Raw genomic sequence first — 25,607 nt, 5'->3', positions numbered from 1 at the left:
GGAAAGAACCTTCTTCTCCAAGATGCCACAGATTCCTGGGCTGCAAGGGGCTGCAACGCCCCATCTCCTCCCTGCTCCTGCCCTAAGAGCCTCATCCTGCTGCCTCAGCCACAGGTGCTGCCTGGCAGGGCTTTGGAAAAGAGGATAGAGCAAAACTCTACTGGTTTGGCTTTGTAAAGGTCAGCAAATGCTACTTGTCCTTCCCTGGGTGGCTGCACCTACACCCCTGCAATGTCCATGCACTCCTCTGCCTTCCAGAACCTTCTCTGAAGCCAGACATCGCTTCTTGAACAGGGCTGTAAACTCTCAGCTCAGTGAACACAAGGCACTGCACAAAAATAGGAAAAAAACCCCAACCCAAACCCCTAAAAAATTCCAGTCACCCTCCCAGTCTGCACTGAGGTAACTGGGTCCCTCAGAATGGCTGGGCAAACAGTTTGGGCAAACAGCTAAATACAGTCACTTCACCACAGGCCTGCTCCCTTCCCAGGGGATATCTGCCAGGGTGGCAGCAGACAGTGAATGCTCCCCTCTGTGTATTTCTTTTCTGCATATTTGGGTTGAACTTACAAGTTTTGTTTTCTCTACTAAATTCCATCCTGGAGCCAAAGATGACAAAGCTCCCCAGTGCTGTGGCTGGGTAACACAATTCACTCCTGGGTGGGAAGGAACCCCAGGATGGAAGAATGCAGGAAACAGAGGCAGCTGAACCAAAATAGGGCTAGGCTGGACTTCCACCCCATAATTACAGACAGAGCCCCCTTCAGGGAGCCCAGGGCTGGCTACTGCTGGGCTCAGATGGTTTAGCCACAAGCTCTACCCAGTCTGGAGAGGGCTCCAACCTCATCCTCTGATCCTGCAACCCTGGGAAAAACCCTTCTCAAACTGCAAAACCAGGAATGCACCTGAACTCCCACATGCTTCAAGCACTGACCATCAGAAAATGAGTGCTGATAACACAGAAAGTAAGAATTATAAACATCAGTCACAGAGATCTGCAGATTCAGTACAAAACCATTTATTAAAAATGATTTATTTTAAAAAACCCACTCCACAAAACCCTTCATGTTTATGGCTTCTGCTCAGTGCTGGCACCACTGAGACAGTCAGCAGGAAAAACTGCTTTGTGGGACACAAACCCAGGAGGCTGCAGAGTCCATAGGCTAAAGAGTGAGGACTAATCCATGTGAAGGAGCAAGCTGCACTCGTGAGGAGGAGAACAATGTGTGGATGGATCCATGCAGTGCAGGCAGAGTCCATCCCATCCAGGACAGCAGGAAGCAGCCCTGGGTCCATCACTCCAAGCACAGCTTGGCCTCACCAGCACGGACCACAATCCACATTTTGCCATCACACTTTGGATTCTGGGCTCTTTGTGGACTTTGCCGCCAGTTTCTCCTTCTCTGGCTCTGCCTTCGTCTCCTCTGCCTGGCTGGCTTCCCTCTCCTGCTTCCTGAGGATCACATACACGGCCACGAAGCACAGGAAGGCGCCCACCTCGAAGAAGAACTGCAGCCCCAGGTACCTGTGGGCACAGACACAACGGGTCAGGGCAGTGGGGATGCTCCCGAGAGCTCCAAGCAGCACCCTGGCACTCTGGGGAGGCTGTTCCAGGCATGGGCTCTGCCCCAGAGCACGGAGCTGTCCTGGAGTCACCCTCCATGGTGAGGGGCAGGGGAGCGTCCCTGGGTGCTCCGGGTGCTCGGCACAGGGCTTATCCCGCTGTCCCTGTGTCCCTACCTGTGCCTGAAGAGGGTATTGTCATAGTATCTGCAGGCTGCCCTGCGCTCGCAGCGCCTCTCCCACAGCACGCAGGTGGTGTCGATGGCGCTGCCGTACAGCACCGGGCCCGGCATCCACGCTGCAACAGCAACAGTCAGACTGGCCTCCCCTGCCCTCACACACCCCAAAACAGGTACCGGGGCCACAGACACCTCAAAACAGGTACCGGGGCCACAGACACCTCAAAACCATGGCACTGGGGGCAACAGCCCCAGCCATGGCCCCAGAGGCCACAGCCCGAACCCTGGACCCGGGGCCCACAGGCACCCCAGAAACAGCCCTCAGGGGCCACAGGCACCCCAGAAACAGCCCTCAGGGGCCACAGGCACCCCAGAAACAGCCCTCAGGGACCACAGCCACCCCAGAAACAGCCCTCAGGGGCCCACAGCCACCCCAGAAACAGCCCTCAGGGGCCCACAGCCACCCCGGAAACAGCCCCCAGGGGCCACAGGCCGAGCCACAGCCTCAGGTACTACCGCCACCCCAAAAACAGGCCTCAAGGGCTATAGCCACCCCAAAAACAGGCCTCAAGGGCTATAGTCACCCCAAAAACAGGCCTCAGGGGCTATAGCCACCCCAAAAACAAAGCACCCCTAAAACCACCCTGAAAATAGGCCCCAGGGCCCACAGGCTGAACCACAGCTGCGGAGGCCACAGCCACCCCGAAACCAGGCCTCAGGGGCCACAGCCACCCTGAAAACAGGCTCCAGGGGCCACAGGCTGAACTACAGCCACGGGGGTCACAGCCACCCCAAAAACAGGTCCCAAAGGCCACAAATGCCCCCAAAAATATGGCCCCAGGGGCTACAGCCACCCCAAACCACGGCCCCAGGGACCGGGGATGGAGCCCTTGGAGCTGCCTTGTCTCACCTCACCATGTGCCCCCAGACCCTGCAGGGCAGCATCCTTTCCTGCCCTGGGAAAGCCCTCTCCAAGAGCTGCCATTATTTTCCAGGAAGGTATTTTAACACATTTCAATTTACCTAAAACTCTCAGCAGCATGAACTGTATGCCGACAGCAAATGATTTGTCTTCAGGCTGGATGCTCCTGAAAAATAAAATGGAACAAAATGCCCTCTGGCAATCCCTCCAGGATGGATGCTTCCCTCCCTGGCACAGCACCCCGCCCACACACTCATCCTTCAACCCAGCCTCCAAGGATCCCAGGGAGTTCCCATTCACATCACCAAAGCTGATGAGGGTTCATTCATTAGGGCTGAACACCATGGCCTTTTCCTGGCCTGAAAACCCTGCCTGGCCCAGAAGAGCTTGGAAGTATCATTGACAGACTAAGACAGAGATTCCCCCATGGCTTTCCCCTCTGCCTCATGCTGGGCACCAGCCCCACCAGCCTGGGCGCCCATCTTGGCTGGCTCCATCCTGCTGCCACCTGCAATCTAAGGGCTGGTGTAACTCCCATCCAGGGCTGGTTTAGCCCCCAGTCCCGCAGCTGGTGAAATCCTTCCCCCTGCCGCACAGACCCGCTCTGCACGCCCCCTGTGCCTGCCCAGGAGGTGCCCAAGCCGTGCCCACCTGAGGATGAGCATGAAGGAGGGCGTGTGGGAGGTGCTGGCCAGGATGCCAGCCAGGCAGGAGAGCACCACGAAGGGCACGAAGAGGTGGGAGCAGCCGGTGCCACAGGGGCCTGGCCTGGCAGCGCCCGCCGCCCCGACGCAGCTGCAGCCCGTGTAGTTCTGCAAAGAGGAGACACACCATGTCCACAGGCTGCTTCCAGAGGTGGAAGGGAACGCTGCCAGCTGACAGAGCCAAGGAGAGCAGGTAAGGTTTGTCTGGGAATAATTAGCAGCAATTAGCACTCACTACTTCGGGGAGAGCTCAGAGACACGTGCAGGGCTCCAGCAGAGCTGGAGAGGGACTGGGGATGAGGGACAGGACACAGGGAATGGCTTTGCAGAGGGCAGGGATGGATGGGATTTTGGGAGGGAATTCCTGGCTGTGCCACCTGTGCCAGGCCCTGTCCTGCTGTGACCCCCTGCATCCCGGGCAGAGCTGCAGCCACAGCTCAGGGAGTGTTTAATCAAACATGTGTAACCTCACCTTTGAGAGAGGCTCATAAATAACTAGCACAGCCTCATAGCAAAGAAAAGATGCCTTGGGGTGGTGGATGAGGAAATTCTCCATTTCTCTATTTCTTAGTCACATTATCTCTTTTTTATCTGTTTCAAACAAGAAACCTCTGTGTTGTTTTTTTTTTTTTGGTTTTTTTTTTTTTGGTTTTTTTTTTTTTTTTTTTTAAGAGACCTTTAAATAAAATGAGTACAATCTTTTGGTTGTTAGGGGGTGGCAGTTTGCATAAGAGTGATCCCAGAGGCAGGGGCAGCTTGGGGTCCCCCAAAACCTTGTTCCTACATCCAAGCTTACGTGGTGCCCTCTGGGAGGGCTGCAGCAAAGCTGGGCACACAATTGCAGGGTTTTCTGTAAGCTGGGAGGGTTCCTGGAAACCCTGGGACAGGGAAGGCAGCAGGCAATGAGTGCCACAGGTCCCTGTACTGCTGAAAATGGTAAGAAAAGTGTAAAATTTCTAAGAAGGTGAGGGCTGGAAGAGAGGCATGGCTGAGGAGGAGAAAAGCAGTTGGAAAGGGTCTGCTGTACAAGAGGCAGGCGTGGGGGTGCAGGAAAGCACGTTTGGGACTGAGTCTGGCGGAAAGCACAAGTGTTATCAAAACGAAGCGCCGCTAATTAACAAAACGCTGCTGCAAACCGCCCAGACAGCTCCCTGCTGCCATCACAGCCTGTGCCAAGAGTGCAGGGAAAGCCACTCATCCTACATGGGCTGCTAACGACCTGCAGGTCGGGCTTGGAGTGGCAGAGGTTTCCTCAGGTGGGTCTGCTGAGCTGCACTGTGCGCAGCAGCAGGGCAGCAGCAGAACAAGCAAGGCCCCGCACTGCCCTCCCCTGTCCCGCAGACACTCAGGGCAGCCCGGAGGGCCGGCAGGGCCAGCCGTGACTCACCAGCACGGAGCCGTCGGGGCGCAGGGCCAGGCCGCTGCAGCCAGCAGAGCAGGGGGACGCGTACTCCACGCCGTCGGGGCCGCACACGGGGTTGAAGCCGCGCTCGGGGCAGCGGCACCGCGCGTTGCACGCCATGGCGTGGTGGCCAGAGCCAGAGCTGGGGCCAGGAAAGGGTTAATGCAGGCACGGGGCATCACCCGCGTGCATCTCACAGAGAAACACCACTGTGTGTGTGCTGGGGTCAGCAAAACCCACCCGATTGCACAAGGAGCCCTTCCCCATGGGAATCCCACCATCACCCCAAACCTCTGCTCTGCCTGGCAAAGCTTCCCAACCACAGCTGGGCACCACAGCCACCTACTGCTCCCACCATCACCCCAAACCTCTGCTCTGCCTGGCAAAGCTTCCCAACCACCCACTGCCCTCATTCTTGGTCCCAAACCTGGCCTTTGGGGTTCTTACAACACCACACTGTAGGAGAGAGCGAGGTTCCCCCTGAGGGCAGGGACCACAGGACACTGAACAGGGAATTCAGAGACCTGGATCCGGCCTCCAGGGCACACAAGGAGCTCCTGCCCACATTTAGCTGTCACAGCTTACACGGTGTGATCCCAGGCCTGGCCCCTGCCTGAATTATTCATCCATCACGCTTTCCAAGATGAAAACTTGTGCTGTTTGTGCCAAAACCATGTTTACTTCGGGTTGCACGCTTGCTCCTCAGTAGGAAATCTCACTGCTGGAACTCTTGTAACCCTGCTCCTAAAACCCTGCTGTTAAAAAGGTTTTAACCCATAGGAGATAAAGCTGAAATGACTCCACCATGTGTGGATAAGTCACAAAGATGAGCTGTACATTTTCTGCCCTAAACCTGAGGACACAGCAAAATCAGATTTTAGTTTACCTCCACTGGCTGCCTCTCCTGAGGGAACAAACCATTTCTGGGGATTCTGCCTGGCTCCCACCCCCAGGGAGTGTGGCTGGGGTGTGCCCAGCCTGGATGCCCCGTGCCCAGCCCAGGAGCTGAGGTACCTGTCCCAGTGGGTGACACCGGCCACCTTCTGCGTGGGGCAGCCCAGGAAGAGCAGGGGAAAGGCGGTGAGCAGGCAGAGCAGCATGCCCAGCACACACAGGGCACTGCACTGCCTCAGGGACATCTGGAACCGCTTCAGGATGGCACCGCCCACCACGATCCCCACCATGGCCCCGGGGATGTTCACAGCACCTGGGGAAAGGCAGGCATGCAGTCAGGGAACCTCCAGCACCACCCTGTCCCATCCCCTTCCACCTTCCGGGCTGCTCCAAGCCCATCCAACCTGTTCTTGGGCACTTCCAGGGATGCAGGGGCAGTCACAGGGAACAATTCCCTCCTAACACCCAGTCTAAACCCACCCCCTTAGTCCTGTCACTGTACCTTGTTCTCCATCTCTGCTCTGTGCCTGTCCCTTCTCACAGCAAAGGCCCAGAGGATTTGCTGTTGGGTTGCTATTTTTCAGCACAGGTGGCTCAGAAGGGACCAAGGTTTTTGTAGGGATTGGTGCAGTAATGCTACAAAAAAGCTGCTTTTCAAAAGGATCCCACAGCAAGCTGGCTGCCTTGTGGATCCATGGGTGGAAGCTGTCAGGAGCAGTGGAAAGCTGTGCCTCACCCAGCAAAATGTGATTTTTCAGTGTGGACAGGAAGAAGCACCAAATCAGCCTGAGGAGGGTGTTTAATTTCTGTGCAGGGTAGGGTTGTGCCCATTTCTGTGGTCACCCTTGTAAACCCCCATTTCCATAAAATCCCATTTACATAAAACCCCCCATTTTTTGGGGAGACCAAAGTTCATCTAGAGACACGCAAAGTGTTTAATTCAGCTGAGAATGCACAGGGAGGTTGCTTTCAGCCCCTCAATGCCCACGCAAGGAAGGAATTTCCAGCTACAGAAAACTTTTTGATCTGCAAGGAAAAGGCCAAGCGAGACTCAGCGGTGGGAACAAAGGCCAGATAAATTCATCCATGGAACACGGTGCTGACTTGAATGCAGAGGGTAAATCAAGGCTGGGAACAGCTCAGCTGGCACCTCAGGGCAGGACAGCACTGCTTCAGCATTTAACCTTCCTGCTGCATTCAGCCCTGGCTCTGCCAGCCTGTTCTGCTCATTTTGTTCTGATTTATCTGTCCCACACCTCAGAGGCCTCTTTCCCTGAGGTGCTGTTTGGTCAAAAACGTGTTTTAAACACTTCTGTGGCAGGATGACTGAACTCTCTGAGAGGGAGGCTTTACTCCAGAGGAACTCTTCCCAATTTCTATATGGTTTTTTAAGGAATCCAGAGCTCAGCAGCACTTACCAATGATCATGTTGGCCAGGGAGGCTGTGAGGGAGAACTGCCTCTCCAGGAACTTGCCCATGAAGGTTGCCAAGCCAGCCACCATGGCAGAGAGGTTGACCTGAGCCAGCACCACCAGCAGGTACACGGGGTGCCTCAGGTTCCTCAGCAGCACCACGGGGAAACCTGAAAGGACAGGGAGCAAAATTCTGATCAGGGAGCCACAGGAGAGTTGGGGTTGGAGGGCACTGCAAAGCTCATCTCGTTCCACCCCTCTCCCTGCAGCTTTCTGGCAGGGCTGCTGCTAAAACAAACACAAAAGTAATGGGTAGTCATTACAAGTTAATTTATTTGTTTGCTGCGGTGGCAATTTCAGTGTCCTTTCAGTTTCAATGAACAAATGAAAAGCGAAAAGCGCAATTTTTGATAAGAGCCAAGGAACACTCCAGCAAACTGCCCCAGGGCTGAACCCTTGAGCAGGAGAGGTGCGCAGCCTGCTGAGCACAGGGAGTGCCCCGTGCTGCCAGCTGGGAGCTGCCACTGTCCCTGCTGGAGCGATGTCCCCTCCCTGCACAGCCCAGAGCCCCTCTCTGCTCTGCTGCTGCTCCCCCTGTGCCTCCCCCTGCTCGGGCTGGCAGCAAAGGGCAACTTCCAAACAAACTGCTGATGAGTGTCCCAGATGAGGGCCAGGGCAGCCAATATGCTGGAGCAGAGATAAGGAATTAGCAGCGAGGATTAATGCAGAGGACTGCCATCAATTAATGGTGCTAATTCTCAGCACTGACAAACAAGAGGGACAATCTTTCTATCTGCTCCAGCAAAGCGGTGCTGGGGACATCTCCCTGGGGCTTGTCTGGGAGCTGGCCCCAGATGGGGACGGGTTTTGGCTGTCCTAAATCTTCTGTGAAGAGCAAAAGGACTCTCTGAGGGTGCAGTGGGGTCCCCCACGTCCCCAGCTCCCCTTCCAGCTCAGCACTCTGCCCTCAGGTCAGGCAAGCAGCCAAAAATCATAGGGAGCTACAAAAGCAAGTCCTTGGAGGGGCCCAGGCATACCAGCATGGACAAGGACCCTGGAACGCTGACCCTCTGCAGGCTGGCAGGCAGCAGGGAGGGAAGGAGCTGCATTACACCACTGTCAACCCACAGAGGGAGATGGTTTTGCTCTCAAGTACCACTACAGGTCCTGATTTTTGAAGAGTATTCCCCAAATTCCTTAGCCATGCTGCAGATGGGAAACCTCAGCTTGCTGGCTGAAAAATCTCCTGAGAGCCAATCCAGCCTTTTGTGGAGGATCTTCCACCAAAAACTCCTTTTCCCTGGAGGTCTCTGATCTTTGTAATTAAGCCTTCTGTCACCCCAAATCAGAGGTGAAAAGCTGAGAAGGTCTCCACTTCAAGATTTCCACCCTCTGCAATCCCTAATTGGATCCTCCTCACAGCTCCGGAGAAGCAGCTGGGCAGACAGGGAAAACAAGTGGAAACTTTAAAATAATAAACAAAAAACATCCTTGAAACTGCCTTTGGGGACCATAAGGGAAACAAACGAGTCACGAGTGCAGCGCTCCAATTGCTTTGAAGATCACCTTCAATGGGCTAATTCCCAGTATGTGCAGCAGAATCTGCACATCCTCCCAGGTGTTTCCAACAGAAGCCTGGAAATTAGCAATGGAAATGACTTCAGGCAAGCTAAATCCTACATTTTCCATTACTGCAGGAAGACCTGATGCTGCAGCAGGAGGAATTTGGGAGGAGTTTGTGAGTGTGAGGAGCAGGGTGTAAGCTGGTGCCACACAGAGTGTCTGTGCCAGGGCCAAATCAGTGCCCAGCTCTGAGTCCAGAGAGAGCTCCATGATGGGCTTGGAACATCCCCAGTGCTTGGAGCATCCCCAGAGCCTGGTCTGACCCTCACCCTGCACGCAGCCCCGTCCTGGTGCTGCTGCTGGGCTGGCAAAGCCCTCCCTGCCCCGACAGAGCCTCCGGGGCTCTGCAGCTGCCCCTCACAGTCTGCCCAGGGATGGATGAGTTCCAGCCCACCCTTGCTCTGCTTGCAGGACGTGGCAGGAATTACCACAGGAGTGATTTTGCTCTCTGGGTATCCCCAAAGCAACAGAAGACACGGCAAAAGGGTTTCCTTCTCCACAGTGATGAAATGGTTTGGGTTGGGAGGGACCTCAAAGCCAATCCAGTGCCACCCCTGCCATGGCAGGGACACCTTCCACTGCCCCAGTGTGCTCCCAGCCTCGTCCAGCCTGGCCTGGGGCACTTCCAAGGAGATGCAGGCTGGAGAATCTCATCTCCAAAGGCTGCTTTAATATATTATAATGCAGAAAATAATAGTTAAAAGAGAAAAAGAGAGAGGAAACAAAACCAGCAGGAGAGTGGTGAAATGGGAAGGAAATTGTCTTTCCAGTGACTTGCAGATGAGCCAGCCCTGAAGTCATTGGGCTTCACCCAGATTGTCCCAGGTCCCCATCACACACTACCTGCCACCCCATTCCTGGCTCTAAAAAGAGTTTTGTATGAGAGATCCCAGTGATTTCAGCAAGGCTGCTCTCCTGACATAAACCAGACACTTCATTTATTTCAGAGCTGGGCTTTGGGGGATAAATCCTGAGAAATAATGGATTTATTAGCACAGCCCTGACACAGCAACGCTGATTCCAGCCCCGCACCAAAGCTGCAGCCGGAGCAGGGAGCTCATTTTGATTCGTGTTTGGGAGGCACAGAGTAGAGGGTTGGTGTGAAAATCCCATCTGAGCACCATCAATCTGCTCCCACGCAGCCTCTCCCAGCACATGGGTTTCTAAATGACAGTGCCACAGGGTCAGGGAGGGAAGGAACCCCCGAGTGCCTCTTCTAATTGAGCATTAGGCTGACAGCAAGCAGGAGGAAAGCCTGCCCACGCCTGCCTGGCTGAGCCTGCCCTGCACTGACCTTCAGAACACGGAGAATTCGCCATAAATTGATGGGATAATAGTTGGGAAATATGGAGGAAGCTGACACGGAGTGTCTTCAGAGGGTCACTGTTCTTAAGTGGCTGCCAAAGTGCAGAGTATTTAAAAAACCCAAACTTCCCAAGCACTAGCAGATGCCTCCACGGACTGAAGCCCAGCCGATCCCCTTCAGCATAAAGAGCCCACTCATTTCCAAACAATTTAATTGCACTGGGTTCAGATCTCCTTATGGGTTTTAAGTGCCCAGACCCTGGCCCCAGGCAGTGCTGGCCACCCTCAGCGGGACAGGGTCGGCCTGCCTTGGACAGCATCTCCAGCCTTGCAGGAGGGAGTCTGATGAGGATTTTTGGGGAGGAGAAGTTGCCAGTGCTGCTGTGGGACCGATTCCTGATTCCATGGCCTGAGCAGGCCCCAGACCCCTCTGACTGAAGGGCTCTGTCCCTTCCCACAGCTCTGCTCCAGCCCCACAGCCAGCACCCCTCCTTCCTGCCTGCATTTGGGCTCTGGTGAGACTTTGGCCTCTGATTCCCACTGCCCACATGAGCCATAGATCACAGAGTCACAGAAGGATTTGGGTTGGAAGGGACCTTAAAGCCTATCCCATCCCAACCCTGCCATGGCAGGGACACCTTTCACTGTGCCGGGTTGCTCCAAGCCCCGTCCAGCTCGGCCTGGGGCACTGCCAGGGAAGGAATGTGACACTCAGAGTGACCAAGGCCAGGTGCTTTGGCTGGCAGGAGGTGCAGCAGGGCAGGGTGGGCAGGGAGCAGAGGGCTTAAAGCCAGCCCTGAGCCTAAGGCGCCGATCCAGGGGCTGGGCTGAGCCCAGGGGAGCATCCCTGCTCCCTGGCAGCACCGCAGCCCTGGCACGGCCCAGTGGGAGCTGCTGTCTGTGCAGGGGGCTGGCTCACTTACGTCTGATGAACTCCATCAGGGAGAGGCTCTCCGTGTGCTGGGACCCCGGCCTGAGCTGGCTCAGCATGTCCTCCTTCTTCTTGCTGCCTCTGTCCTCCCCTCTCACCACCTGGGGACACACCAGAGGCTGTCACTGCACACGCCATGCCACAGCTTCCCCTGCCCTGGCCTTTCTCTCCCGGACCTGACACACAGCAGCCCAGCATGGCCACCCCTGTGGTGTCCAGCTGTGCTCCCTGCCCACACCAGGGCACAGAAAGCCAAAGGGGCACTGCTGGGTGTGTTCTGACCCCAAAGGAGCACTGCTGGGTGTGTGCTGACCCCAAAGGGGCACTGCTGGGTGTGTTCTGATCCCAAAGGGGCACTGCTGGGTGTGTTCTGACCCCAAAGGGGCACTGCTGGGTGTGTTCTGACCCCAAAGGGGCACTGCTAGGTGTGTTCTGATCCCAAAGGGGCACTGCTGGGTGTGGGGTGTGTTCTGACCCCAAAGGAGCACTGCTGGGTGTGTGCTGACCCCAAAGGAGCACTGCTGGGTGTGTTCTGACCCCAAAGGAGCACTGCTGGGTGTGTGCTGACCCCAAAGGAGCTGCAGGGGAGCCCCAGGAGCAGGCTGGGATGTCACTGCAGCCGCTGGGACACTGGCACTGACAGGAGCTGTGCTGCTGTGCCTGGCAGGGCTCGGGGCAGAGAGGTTTCAGGGGAAGCCACAGAGTGTTTACAGCTCTGCCACCCCATCAGCTCAGCAGCCCTGACCCGAGCTGGGCAAATGAGTTCATTGAGCAGCAATTAGAGAGCTGTAATGGACAGGAGGAAACGGCAGCTCTTGGGCTGAAACCTCTGCTCTGAGATGAGAGTGCTCATTAAACAGCAGCGAGGTCACAGTGTCTGTGCTGGGGCTGCCACCTGCCCTCTTTGAGGGCAGAGGCAATGAACTCCTTTCCTGTTTTGAATTGCTGCAGCTCAGGCATTCATACATTTTTCAAATGCAAAGATAAAACCCCTTTCACTTTTCAACTGCCTCACAGGGGCTCTTCTCTGCTCTGAAACTGCAGCGTTTTCCAAAAATACATTCAAGCTGCTCCTTCCTCAGCTTCCAGCTGTTTGTACTTGTGAGAGTCAACAGTCTGCACGTCCAGACAAAAGGCAGCTCCCCCCAGCTCCCCCCAGTCCCCCAGGCTGGGATGTCCCTGTCCCTGTGTGTGACCCTCGCAGGGCACGTTTCCGTGCCTCAGCTGCGTGCACACGGAGCAAAGCCCTCACAGAGGGGGGCAGCTCCTCTCCCTGTGCTGCCTTGGCCCTGGCAGGCTGTTTAGCTGTCTGAAAGGATCAGGAAACACATTCCTGTGGGCTGAAGGAAAGCAGGGGCAGAAGGAAAAGCAGGAATCCTGCCTGCTTGCTGTGGATGATGCTGGAATGGTGCTGCTGCACCATCAGAGATGCCCAAGCCCTGAGGAGGATGCTGTGCCTCTGCCACGGGGGATTTTGGCATTGTCACAGCAGAAATTTGTCAGGCTGGAGCTGGAAGGTGCAGTAACACGAACTGGCTGCTCAGCCCCGCCCCAGCATCTTGCCAAGGAGAAACAAACTCAGCTTGCAAAATGCCCCCACACTTGGATCTCCCTGGATGAATCCTTAAAGGACTCAGCTCCTCGCTGCCACTCGTTGCATCTCACGGTTCTGCAATCAGATTTTATCTGCATTTTTATCTGCCCCTGGACCCCTGAAGTGTCCAGGTTGGACACTGGGGCTTGGGGCCCCCAGGGACAGAGGGAGGTGTCCCTGTCCATGGCAGGGGTGGCTTTAGGGTCCCTGTAACCCAACCATGCCATGATTCCATGAGTCCACTGGCATCACTGCCACCCTCAGGGGGCTGGAGGAGGCAGACAGGCTTCTGGGGAAGGAGAATGAAGCTGCCTCACACTCTGCATTGGGAACAGCATCCCCAGCCTGCCCTTGGCCTGGGAAAATCCCCCATCTCCCTGCACAGACTGGCATAAACCCGGGCATGGCTGAGCAGGGCTCTGCAGGAGAGCAAAATTAAAGCAGCTTTCCCTGGCAGCTCCTGCTCTCCCCACCTGCTCTGCACCTGTGAGAAGGGCAGCCAGAGGTGCCAGCAGGCTGGCTTGATCCAAATGCACCCCTGGAAACAGGGATAAATGACCTGCTCTGTGACAGACAGGTTCTCTTTGTTTATTTTGAGGTTTCTGCAGAGTTTCCCTCTGGCTGTGAACAGAACCTGGCACTCCCAGCTCGCTGAAAAGTAAGGTCAGAGAAGTTATTTTCATATTAGACAAACAAAGTGTAAAGCCTCACTGCTTGGGAAAGAGTTATTTTCCTTTTGACAAGGTCAGGCTCCCTACAAACACCTCATTATGCCTCTTCCAGCAGGTGTGGGTCCCTCCAGGGACCCTATTTCCAGGAGTGCTAAAATAACCAGCTGAGGGGCACCTTGCTCCCACCACAAGGGAGGATTATTTTTAGCTGCTGTTTGTGCCTGCCTTTAGAGCTCCCTGGGGAAAGTCCAGCTGTGGAGAGCAGGATTCCTGCAGCCTGTCCTGCCACTTGGCCCTCTTTGTTCCTCAGACCGTGCCCTGGAAGTGTCTGTTTTGTCTCTGAGAGCAGCTTTGCCCCTTTCAGTCCCTTTTTGTGTCACCCTCAGAGCTGCAGGATAGGCAGAGCCCGTGTGCCAGGAATTTTGGAATATTGTGACAACACTGCTGCCTGCCTCGGGATGCAGCAACACGAGCAGATGGCAAAGCATGAGCTAAACTGTGGGCACACAGCAACTGGAGAGTGCTGGGAGTTCCTCACAGGAACAGGACACAACTCCAAGGAATGGTCTGGGCCCATGGAGGCAGGATTAAACTGGAATTACTGGGGAAAAAGCTGCTGCTGACTGAAACCAGTTTGTCCAGTATAAGAGCCTCATCCTCTCATCCCCTTCCTGAGATCATGACAACATCATGGCTTTGCCATGGTCAGCCCTCAAGAGGATCACTCAGGATACTTTGGTGCTAGAAACCCACAGACAAGCAGCAAAGCAGAGAAATAAAAATGTTCTGGGTTTGGAGCGACTAATTTAGGAGAAAAAGATCAAAAGAGCAGCCCCACACTATCATTAATGTTAACACCAGCCATTCCAGGGACTTCAAAGGAAGCATTCATCAGGAAAAGGTGAAGCTGCAGCGTGGAATAAAACATGTGGATGTGTCTCGGCTGGTGGGAGGAGGCAGCTCGGTCCCCAGAGGCACAGAGGGCTCAGTGACACCCAGTGTTCGCTGCAGTGCCCACTGGGGAGGGTGGGCACCAGTGGGATCCCAGCTGGGGCTGCAGGAGCTCCTCAGAGATGAGCTTTGCCAGGCTGTGCCTGAAGGGATGTGCTGTGGGCAGGACAGCACACACACACAGGAAAACACCCATTTCCAGCACAGCTTGGAGTGTGAGCTCCTGTAGCCCACACGTGTTACCCAGAACAGCACGTGGCAAACTTTCTGCAGAGCTTTTTATTTGAATTTCTTTAGGCAGGGCTCCTCGCTAGTGCTGATACCCCATGGTACAGGTGTGGCTGCCCCAGTGCCTCCCCTTCTGCAAGGAGGGCAGAATTTGGCTATTTACTCACTTTTCCTGCTATTATTTTTAGCCGTCAGCAGATTCCAAGAGCTTTCTGAGGGAGATGCAAAAATGGGGGAAATCCAAGAATTCAAGAAATTCGCATGCTGCAGAGGGACACGTGGGTGCTCAGCCATGTGGGATGCTCCCTACAGATCCCAGCCAGCAGAGCAGGGTGAGATCTTCCTGCTCCTTTTAAAATCAATAGCCTGCTCCCCCTTAAACCCTTCCAGAGTGCAGCACTTGCCAGTAAGTGCAGCTGTGTTAGCTGGAAGTGCATTATCTGCTCTCGAGAGGCGTTTATCAAATTAATATTCCCATCAGCCCTAATGAAGAACTTTTCCCTAAGATGAGCCTCCAGCCTGCTGGCCCAAACCTTTCCCAAGGCCTGAGAGCAGCCCAGGCTGCAGGAGGAGCAATCAGGCATGCTGCATTTGGGGTCACCCCCTCCTGCCATGCACAGGGCACCCCATCACCTCACAGCTCAGGTCAGCAGCAATAAATCACTACACCCCCAAGCTGAGCTGGCAGAACAGGTCAGAAAACCCCCAGTCTGCACTGATTCCTGTGGAGACTCAGGCAGTGTCAGAAGAAATGAAGGATTGCTCTGCACAGACTTGTTCAGACAGGGAGGTTTCGACGCTGTCTCGAGGCGCAGCACACGTGGAGGGCACTGACACCACCTCCAGCACGGCCAAGAGGAGCACAGCTTCACCTCCTGAGCGTGTCCCAGCAGCTCCAGCCACATGCCAGCCCTCAGAAACAGCTCCTCTGCCAGCACAGCTCGTTCTGCTCTGCTGCTCCCAAGGCGCTGCCACGCACAGCCGGGACGCTTGGGATGCTCCTGGGCCGTGTCAGGCCCTGGGGAGCCGCTCTGGACTGCTCAGATACTCCCTGCCCTGCTCCCCAGCTCTGCTGTAGAAGAGCTGTCCTCATCTGCCAGGAGCCCACTGATGGAATTTCAATTCCCCCTCCAAAGGTAGTGATTTCTCCTGGACAAAAGCTGCCAGGATGGACAAAGCCGGTGCCCTTTGCCTCCCCTGGCAAACCTCTGGTAAACATGAGAGTCTGGGACTGCATCCTCGCCAAGGCACAGGACTCTCAGTGGTTCTGGTTCCTGAGGCAGACATTTCAGCCCTACCGAGGTGTATGTGTGTGTGCAGAACCTCTCCTACCTCTTTGGGCATTTCCCGTGGGAAGAAGAAGTATGGCAGGGCGCACAGGGCCACCAGGCTGGCGGCCACCAGGAAGCCGAGCCACCAGGCCCCCACCCAGCGCGGGTCCTTGTTGGTGAGCTGCACCTCAGCTGCAGGAGGAGAGGAGAGGGGCATCAGACCAGTGCCGGCACAAAGCAGGGACCCAGCGCGCCAAAGGCTGGCCCCTGCCACCCCCAGCACCAACCAGCCCCAAGGTGGTGGCTCCCAGCCCTGGGACCATCAGTCCTGGGGCCTGGGCAGCATTTGTCCTGCTCATCCCACCACTAAATCACATTTCATGGTCTCTGCCCCATTTCATTGCTGCCCCCAGGGCGTCCAAAGAGCCCCTCTGGATGGAGACAGCAGGCACAGGGATGTGCTGGATGCCCACTCTGCCCCACTGACACAGAGAACCCCCAGGAGGCTGGAACACCCCTGCTCCAGAAGCTGTGCCAGGACTCGCGGTGCCTCACCTGAGGTGACTTTGTCGATGTCCACGTAGAACCTGAGCATGGCAGAGCCCAGCATGAAGGCCACCCCCGGCCCCACGACCGTCAGGGAGAACAGGATTCCTGTGGGGCACGAGAGCAGGGAGGGCTCAGCCTGGGAAAGGGACCTGGGGGACACAGGGGCCTCAGGGTGGGACCAGGCTCTGCTGCACCTGCCTCCAGCACAGCCCATTTCCCTGGCAGCTTTCCCATCTCCAGGAGTAACCTGCCCCGTGCTCCCCACCTTCCTTTCCCACGTGGAATTCCCTTTGGCTCAGACCTCTCCTGACACTCAGCCTCCCAGGAACAGGAGGTGCCCCTTGGCATCAGTAATCCAGGGAACACCAACTTTTACAAGGTGAAGGAGATAAAAGTTATCAGTGAACTCTTCTCTGTGAATTGCTGATAAAAGAAATCCACACATGTAACATTCAACTCCTACCTTACATGTGAGAGGTTTGGATCATCTACCAGAACAAAACTTGATGCTGTGCTTCCTTTTTTCAGCAGTAATGACCTGCTTTTGATCTACCTTTGCTGCTCCATTCAGTTCAAGGCTGTCACAGGTAGCAGCTGGGAAAACTGGAAGGAGCTGCAAGGACCACCTTGTCCATCCCACCGTGCTGGGACATCCCTGTGGGCCTGTGCCCAAGCTGCTCTCCAACAGCCCCTCTGCTGAAGGGTACCCTCCCCTCTCCCAGGTGGTTAATACTGCTTTCTTTGGTTTGTTTGGTTTGGTTTAGTTTTTTTGGCTTTGCTGGCAGCTAAACAGGGTCCCCACTGCTGCCCCTTAAACCTACAGCTGCCACTTGTGAACACAGAGATCAGACTGTCCCTCTGGTCCTTCCTGAAACCTCTTTGGAGGAGGATATGGAGTTTTTGCCATCCTCAGGCCAAAACCCCCAGCTTCAGCCCCAAATGGCGTTTCCCAGCTCTCCTGCTGCCTGCCCAAGCCCGAAGCATATAAACCCTTCCTGCGGAATCCTTCCTGGCCGTGGGCAGAGCAGAGGGGCTGTAATGAACCCTGCCCTCATTAATGCCCATTATCCCAGCCCAGGAGCAGCCTCACCCAGGTAGAGGGGGGAGTTCCTGTGGCTGGCGAAGTCATCGATGTAGGAGATGCCAAAGGGCTGGATGGGCACGCCGCCGATGCCCAGCAGGGCCTGGGCCACGAACATCACCAGCAGCACCTCGTGGTTCTCCCTGGAGCCGTGGGGAGGGCAGCTGGCATCGCTCAGGTTGGCCCCAGCGCCCGGGGCCCCGGGCTGGCACAGGTCCGTGGTGTTGCTGAAGGTGCCTGAGGTGACAAGGGGACAGCTCTGAGGAGCTGGGTCTGCAGGAAGGACTTCTTCATTTAGCACTGGAAGGCTCTGAGCTCTCCCTGCAGCCTTTCCCAGGAGAACACCCCCAGCTCTGGATCTGCTCCAGCAGCTCCACGTCCTTATCTCGCTCCTTGTCTTATCCTTATCCTGGTCTTAGATGGCAGGTGAAAGAAAACACAAACAAGTGCAAAGATCACTGCACTGGTGTTTACAGAGACAGGATCATGAGCCAGGAAAGCCTTCAAGACTTTTCCTCCATCAAAGGTCACTCCCAGAACCTTTGACAGACCGCCCAATACAGGTAACTGAGCAAACCTGCAGAGTTTGTGAGCAGCTACCCAGGAAATGAGAGCTCGTTTTTCTCAGAAGAGGAAAGGGCTGATTCTAGCATCCTCATCTTCCTCAGAACCCCGGGCAAGGGGGTGCTGGCAGCAGGATTTCCATGGTTATGCCCCAGATCCTGGGGAACTCCAAGTGCTTGGACTCTAGCCCACCTGCAGCAGCACTGCTGAAACACCAACTCAGTGTTTCCAAGCTGGGGTTGCAGCTGGCCCCTGCCTGCAGCCAGCAATGGTTCACCTATTCAGCCTTCCTTTGGTGTCTGCAGTTGCCTGAACCAGCTGCTCTCCCTCTGGTGAGCCAAACAAAAGCTGTTCAGTGGAGGTTTCTAGAAGGTTTGCTGGAACTTCATGGCAGGAACTGGGGAGGTAGTGAGTTACTTGTTTTCTCCTTTCTTTCTGTTCCCATCCCTTCATTTTCCTTAGGGAGAAAATCCCAAACCCACGCCATCCTGTTCCCTACATGAGTGATTTAAACCCTTTCTCAAGGGAGGCTGATATTCCAGTGGGGTCTAAAACCTCAAGGACAGCCCAGCTAGACCAGGGAAGGCAGGTGAGGCTGGATGTGCAGCAAACAAGGGGAATCAGAGGACAGCCTGCATTTTGATTGTTTTCCTGCCCTTTCCCATGGTTCCCACATCCCCCTGGCTCTGCTTTCCACCAGGAGCTGTTGCCTCTCAGGGCTGGGATGATTTCATTCTCAGAAAAATAAAATTTCCTGAGGACAAGCCAACAGCTTGGAGCTCCCCGTGCCTGGTAGGAAGGGCATTTCACAACAGCTCCCACTGCCAGGGGGCAGGGATAGGTGGGATGTTGGGAAGGAATTGCTCCCTGTGAGGGTGCCTGCCAGGGAAGCTGTGGCTGCCCCTGGACCCCTGGGCTGGTGGAAGGTGTCCCTCCCGTGGCAGGGCTGGAACGAGATGATCTTTACGGTGTTTTCCACGCGAACCATCCTGTCACTCTGCTATGTGCTCCTGGTGTCCCAGGGCCCAGGGCAGGTTGCTGAGCACTCACTGGCCACGGAGCGGTCGTACTCGTAGGGCCCCGTGAGGAAGTGTGGCAGGGCCATGAGGAAGCCGGCCAGGGACACCAGCAGGGCCCCGCAGCCGATGAGGCGCGGCCGGTGCACGCGGCTGCCCAGGTAGCTGACAAAGACGATCAGCAGCGTGTTCCCAACCTGCAGGGACAGAGCAGCGCTGTGTCCCCGGGCAGGGCAGCACGGGGACAGTGCCCGGGGGCACGGGGACACGGCTGGGGACACGCTCACCTCGTTGAAGGAGGCCAGCAGCCCCGAGGTCTGGCTGGAGAGGCCGTAGCGGCGCTCGATGGTGGAGATGGAGCTCTTCAGGTAGCCCGAGACCAGGAGCTGGGAGAGCTGCAGCAGCCCGTGGCAGAACACAAAGAACTGCCAACACAGAGATGGAAGCCCCAGCAGGGTCACCCAGAGCTGCAGGGTCACCCAGAGCTGCAGCACAACCAACTGCATCCCCCCCAGAAAGGCACCATTATCCAACTTAAACCTCTGACCACAAGCCCTGGAAATATCACCCCTGCTCTGCCAGCAGTGAAATCTCCTGAGGTCAGGCCAGAACCACGGAATTGACCCCTGCCAAAGGTCACAGCAGGGTCAGTATCTGCAAGGAGGCTGTAATTTCCTAGCTGAGAAGTGGCTTTGGACAAACACATGGCTTCAGCTGGGATGATCCCTGTTTGTGTTGGCCCAGTCCCTCGGATGCAGCAGCAGAAGGGAGGTTGCACAACACCCAGGGGCAGACAGCCATCCCAGTGCTGGGAGCTTTTCTGGGACAGGAACGAGCCCTGCCAAACACACCAACAAACAACTCCTCTGGAGAAAGTCAGCAGGCCAGGGACAAGAATTCAGGCTGCCTTCCTTTCCCTCTCACAAAGCCCTAGATGTAAAACACATCTCCTTTGGAAAACGTCATGGCTCTATTCCACTTCCAGACTGCAGCCACCTCCCTCCTGGTGCCTAGTGGCTCTGCCAGGCACCCCTCCAGCCCCCGAAGGAGCTCAGATATCCATCCCAAACAGTCCCGCACCCTCAGGACACGGCCCACCCATCTCCCTGTGGGACAGGCTGGCTGCCCTGGCTCCTTCCAGAGCTGCTGCCCTCAGCCTGGGCTGGTGCCCAAACCCTGGGGCACTGCTCCTGCTCTGTGTGTTTTGCAGCAGCTCCCACCATGGAGAAACTGCTGAGTCTGGCCTGGATTTCTGGATTTCTGCTGCATCTCGTTCTGATCCAGGCCTCAGTGAGGTCACTGCCAAACTGGGCTGCTCTGACAGCCAAGGCAGCAGCCCCAGCACAGAGAGGGGGAAGGTCAAACCCCTGGGAATGGCAGGGCTGGGCTGAGGTCACTGCACACCAGGACAGCATCCAGGACCCCCCCTTCCAGGCTCATGTCACCACTGAGGGCTGCAACGTGTCCGGGCTGGGGAAGTGTCACCCAGCCAAAGGAAAGCGTCCCCAGTCAGCTTTGCTGAACTCCTGTGTTCCTCCCAGTCACTGCCCGTGACCAGGCTCTGCTTCCTGAGCACACCGCTTCAGAGGGAAAGGCTGAAACCAGATCTGTTCATTGCAGGCATCCACAGCACACAGCCCCCCGAGCATCCAGATCCTGGAACTGCAGGGGTTTACAGAGCTGCCCAGCACTGCCCTGCATCCTCTGCAGCTCAAAGTGCATTGGCAATCTGGTATTTTAGGAGAGATGGCCCTGCAGTGGCTTGGGCAATGACCCCAGTCCTGCCTCCAGGGACTCTTTGCTCTCAGCCATCCATTTTCTGTCAGGAAAAGAAAGAGCAGCCTTTGCCTGGCCTTTGGATCTGCTGGACTCGTGGGACTGATGTGGTGCCCAGCAGGTGACCTGGACTGGCAGACACCAGGCTTTTCCCAAGGGCTTTTCTCCGGCAGCAGGACACACCATGGACACCAGGAGCAGCCCCAGGGCTGAGGTGTGCTTGTAAAGGCTTCCCTTAACCCATGGAATTAAACAGCTCAGAGAACCCAAACCACTGCTGCTCCCACCCCACATGTGCAAGGGAACAGAGAAACACCCTCCATCCTAGGCAGCCAGTCAATCACAGAGCTGGGAATGAAACAGCAGTAGTTCCACTCCTGGTGGTGTGGAAAAGGCCCTTTTCCAAGGGCTGCCCGTGTTTGCAGGGTGGATGGAGCAGCTTGGCAGCAAACTCTGCTGCGAGGGCTCCCAGCTGACAGCAGCACGTCCCCACCACGCTCCCTCCTCGTGCCTGGGACGTTCTGGGGCTGTTTTCAGGGAGGGTTTGTGCCTCAGCACGTGGCACAGGCACACTGGGCTGAGCTCATGGCAAACGGCTCTGGGAGGAAAAGCTGGAACCAGTTTGGCTGGGCCTGTGGCTGGGAGGGGCATAAATCCCATCCGGTGCCACCCCTGCCATGGCAGGGACACTCCCACTGTGCCAGTCCCATCCAGGTGGCCTTGGGCACTGCCAGGCATCCGGGGCCTCCCCACCCTCCCAGGGAGCAATTCCTTCCCAATATCCCATCTAAATCACAGTGCTCCTTGAAGCCAAGCAGGGCAGGTCTTGGTTATGTCCCTCAGCTGCATTTGGACATGTGGTCGTGGTTTTTGTGACACGCTCTCTGGAGATATAAATACCCATAAAAACTGCAGTGCTGTGATTTTTGGTCCTCCAGCCACTTCAAACACATCCAACCACATTGTGCAATGGTTCTGTGGCTCTGCAAGAGCCATTCAAACCCTGGGCTGCAAGTTTTGTTCTCTGAGGAAGTCATTTAGAAACCGGACAGGGTGGCCTGACTTCTTGAAAAATAAGCCCAGGAGAAAAGGGGAAAACATCCTGTGCTGAGGACAACTGTGCTCTTGGTGACAAGGGCTTCCTCCACATCTGCCCGTGGCAGGGCTTGTGACAGGAGGGTCTGTAAGGTCCCCCCAGCCCAAACCAGTCTGGGATTTTGGGATCTACCTTCACAGGTACAGCAAAATACAACTTGATTCTGCTGGCTTTGCCCCTCAAGGCTTCAGTCTTTGAACTCTTTAAAATATCTCCTCATGGAAAAATCAGCAGGGCCATATTTGTAGAGATAACCTTGCTGGGGAGTAAAGAAGAACCAAGCAAAGCCCAGCAGATAAAAAACAGCTGAATTGGCTGAAAGAGGACTGGGCAAGAGCCCCAGGCCATGCTCTGTGTCTCCAGCCTCTGTGCAGGCTCTGCCTCAGTGACTCACTTGGCTCCTGCCCCAGAAGGAGGGTGAGTAAATGCACCAGCATTTGTAGAAAAACCCTCAAAACCCCAAATCTTGCCCACAAAAGGGACAGAGAAGTCTTGAGCCTTTAAGTCCAACTGTCATGTTGTGCACTCTGGCCTGGTGAGACTCCCTAATGAGCCAGGTAATTGGCTTCCAGCTACCCTGAATGTTGTAATGCACTGTGATAGGGTGCCACTACTGGTAACAGGGAATTATTGAGCCAGAAGGGAACGAAGCAGATGCTGCAAGACACAGGGAAGCATTCCACGTGCAGCCTGTGGTCCTGCAGAGCTCCTCAAGCCCTCACATGGTGGGCCTGGGCTTGCACCAAACCCAGGAGGACCCAGGACTTAGAAGGAAGGCTTCACACTGACAGAGCCAGGGCTAGATGGGCTCTTGGGCAGGAATTGTTCCCTGCACAGGGTGCCCAGAGCAGCTGTGGCTGCCCCTGGAAGAGTCCAGGTTGGACAGGGCTTGGAGCAGCCTGGGATGGGGGAAGGTGTCCCTGCCATGGCAGGGGTTGCACTGGATGGGCTTTAAGGTCCCTCCAAGCCATCCCATCCCATCCCACCCCATCCCATCCCATCCCATCCCATCCCATCCCATCCCATCCCATCCCATCCCATCCCATCCCATCCCATCCCATCCCATCCCATCCCACCCCATCCCATCCCACCCCATCCCATCCCATCCCATCCCATCCCATCCCATCCCATCCCATCCCATCCCATCCCATCCCATCCCATCCCATCCCATCCCATCCCATCCCATCCCATCCCGTGACTCTCTGGAGGAGCTGGGAGTCAAACCTGCACTGAAACATCACTGCCCCACCACTGGCTGTGGAATGGAGACACCTCCACACCAAAGGCACCTGTACCCTGGGAAAGCCAGGGGCCTTTTCCCAAGCACAGCTGGTGCCCATAAATCCTCCCAGTGCCCTCTGCAGGGGGCTGAGCTGCTGTTTCCAGCGCGGGGAGCCGAGGGGGTGCTGGGGAGGCAGGGGGTGTTTACCTTGATGCTGAGAAAGGGGCTCCTGCAGAGCCTGCTGCGGGCCGCGTCGGGCCGGCTGCTCCCCGTCATGCTGTCGGCCTGTCGGGGATAAATCATCAGCACAATGCTCCTGGCCGGGCCTCAGCTCCCCCCTGCCCAGCAGGCAAAGCCCTGCCAAACACCCCCACAGCGGCACACGGGTCTCCCCGGCAGGCACCGGTTGTTCCTGCCTTCCCTTTGCTCGGGGCGCTTGGATTCTGCACAGCCACAAGGCAGCCTGCGAAATGTGCAACCCCAGAGGCTGCGAGGTGAAACGCTGCTCAGCAGGGCCAAGGACAACATTGTGCAACACTTCTGGGGTCGGTGCGACTCCTTATCAACGGCCCGGGTGATGGGGCACCCTCGGCTGCTGCCGGCAGCAAACTCTGCCAGGGCAGCTGGCAAAGCTGATGGCTGTGCTGCCATCCAGAGGCTCCTCAGCTGCCTGGACAAGTGCGAACCGAAGGGGAGCAGTGGGCTGCAGAAATGGGTTTCCGGAGGGATCCCACGGGCTGCAGAACCCCACAAGTTCAAGGAGACGCAAAGTCCTGGCCCTGCCCTGCCCAGGACTCCCTGCATCCCTCTGGAGGGATCTGTCCAGGCTCGGGGGCAGCAGCTCCTTGCTCAGCAAGCCCTTCCCATCCCTCTCCATGCTGGGCACTGCTGGATTAAAGCCCCGCATCCCTCCCTGTGCTGGGCACTGCTGGATTAAAGCCCCGCATCCCTGCACATCCCGTTGCCACCGCGGCGTTCCCGCATCTCCCCTGGAATTACCCCTCCAGGCTCGCTTCTGGATCCTCAGCCACCACCTAAACGCGACCGTGCAATGGAATTCCAGCCCGTGGGGAGCCGGCAGCCCCTCCTGCCCGCAGGTGTCCTTCCCTCCTCCCCAGGGACCCGCGATGTCTTTGTTGGGTTTCAGCGGCCAGGCTTCCTGCTCAGGAAGCTGCATTGTTCCCAGGCACGCTAGAGCCATTAGGCTTTAACTTGTTGTTCAGCACATTCTAATAGATGTTTTCATCTCCGCAGCAAATGGGGTGAAAGGCTTCCCATTATTGTTGTGTGTAATTCTATTTCCCCCGTGATGAGAGGCAAAGGAGCGGGGACCCGCAGCCTCAAACTAATTAACAAAATGCAGGGCTTGATGTAACTTCTCGCAGGAGGAGCCTGCCTGCGCTGTGGCGCTCATAAACCCTGAGAGGTGAATTCCAGAGGGGACCTGCACGAGTCCTGAGCGCCACAGCCGCCTTTGCAGAACGCGGTTGCGGCCCTCAGCCCCTTCTGAGAGAGACTGCTGTAACAAATGCAGGCCGGGATCAATACAGCGGGTTTGGTCCTCGATGGAAGCAGGCAGGAAAAGCTGCCCGGCCCCTGGAGGTCTAGCTGAGCAATGCTGGGGCAGAGGCACCCGCCTGGCTCCAGCCCCGATCAATTATCGACAGCCCCGAGCTTGCTGCTGCTGCTGCCCCTGGGGTGCTCAGGGGGCAGGAAAAGGGTGGAACAGCAACGGCAGGAAACCCAAAGGAGCCTGGATTTCCAGGGATGGGAACACTCATGGAGCTGGAAGCAGGCTCCGTGTCCTCTAATGTCTCTGTCCTTCATTAGACCTGCAAACCACAAATCCAGAATGCACCCTGTCATCCTTTCCAGCTCTCCTTTACATGTGTGGAGGAAGGAGGGAGGGCGGCTGAGCCCCGGGCAGTGCTCAGCAGAGACCTCAAACACCAGGGTGTGCCAGCAGATCAAACTGAGCACAAACCCCGGCCCTCAGATCCCGCCCAGCTCACCCAGCTCCTCTCCCTTAGGAAGGAAACGAAACAGAAAAGGACTTTGATCCTGCTGAGAGGACATCAAATAAAGAGGGAGATAAGGCTTAACTGATAAAAAAAAGAAAAAGAAGGAAGGAAGGAAGGAAGGAAGGAAGGAAGGAAGGAAGGAAGGAAGGAAGGAAGGAAGGAAGGAAGGAAGGAAGGAAGGAAGGAAGGAAGGAAGGAAGGAAGGAAGGAAGGAAGGAAGGAAGGAAGGAAGGAAGGAAGGAAGGAAGGAAGGAAGGAAGGAAGGAAGGAAGGAAGGAAGGAAGGAAGGAAGGAAGGAAGGAAGGAAGGAAGGAAGGAAGGAAGGAAGGAAGGAAGGAAGGAAGGAAGGAAGGAAGGAAGGAAGGAAGGAAGGAAGGAAGGAAGGAAGGAAGGAAGGAAGGAAGGAAGGAAGGAAGGAAGGAAGGAAGGAAGGAAGGAAGGAAGGAAGGAAGGAAGGAAGGAAGGAAGGAAGGAAGGAAGGAAGGAAGGAAGGAAGGAAGGAAGGAAGGAAGGAAGGAAGGAAGGAAGGAAGGTTGTTCAGAGTGTTGCAGATCCATCAGCTGCTGTTATTCCTTCAGCTACAGGTGCAGGGTTTGTGCTCAAAGCCCAGTTTTCTTCCCACTTCTGTCCT

General features: G+C 56.1%; 1 protein-coding gene across 1 annotated transcript in view; it reads right to left on the bottom strand.

Moving 5' to 3' along the window:
- Nucleotides 1-1,002: 1,002 nt before the first annotated feature.
- The window catches only part of SLCO2B1 (solute carrier organic anion transporter family member 2B1), a 28,975-nt gene continuing 4,370 nt past the window's right edge, over nucleotides 1,003-25,607 (bottom strand). The window contains exons 2-15 of the mRNA XM_063150263.1: nucleotides 23,163-23,240; nucleotides 19,149-19,286; nucleotides 18,896-19,058; nucleotides 17,291-17,518; nucleotides 16,207-16,305; nucleotides 15,713-15,843; nucleotides 10,929-11,037; nucleotides 7,083-7,247; nucleotides 5,785-5,977; nucleotides 4,756-4,912; nucleotides 3,316-3,476; nucleotides 2,766-2,830; nucleotides 1,741-1,861; nucleotides 1,003-1,525 (exon numbers count right to left, since the gene is read on the bottom strand). Of these exons, the coding sequence (XP_063006333.1) occupies nucleotides 1,351-1,525; nucleotides 1,741-1,861; nucleotides 2,766-2,830; nucleotides 3,316-3,476; nucleotides 4,756-4,912; nucleotides 5,785-5,977; nucleotides 7,083-7,247; nucleotides 10,929-11,037; nucleotides 15,713-15,843; nucleotides 16,207-16,305; nucleotides 17,291-17,518; nucleotides 18,896-19,058; nucleotides 19,149-19,286; nucleotides 23,163-23,231 (1,974 nt within the window). The 5' untranslated portion in view covers nucleotides 23,232-23,240 and the 3' untranslated portion in view covers nucleotides 1,003-1,350. The remainder of the gene's footprint in view (nucleotides 1,526-1,740; nucleotides 1,862-2,765; nucleotides 2,831-3,315; nucleotides 3,477-4,755; nucleotides 4,913-5,784; nucleotides 5,978-7,082; nucleotides 7,248-10,928; nucleotides 11,038-15,712; nucleotides 15,844-16,206; nucleotides 16,306-17,290; nucleotides 17,519-18,895; nucleotides 19,059-19,148; nucleotides 19,287-23,162; nucleotides 23,241-25,607) is intronic.

This window comes from Melospiza melodia, chromosome 2 (assembly GCF_035770615.1).
Source record: "Melospiza melodia melodia isolate bMelMel2 chromosome 2, bMelMel2.pri, whole genome shotgun sequence".
In the NCBI taxonomy this organism is placed as follows: domain Eukaryota; kingdom Metazoa; phylum Chordata; class Aves; order Passeriformes; family Passerellidae; genus Melospiza; species Melospiza melodia.
This window is presented reverse-complemented; position numbering and strand designations above follow the sequence as displayed.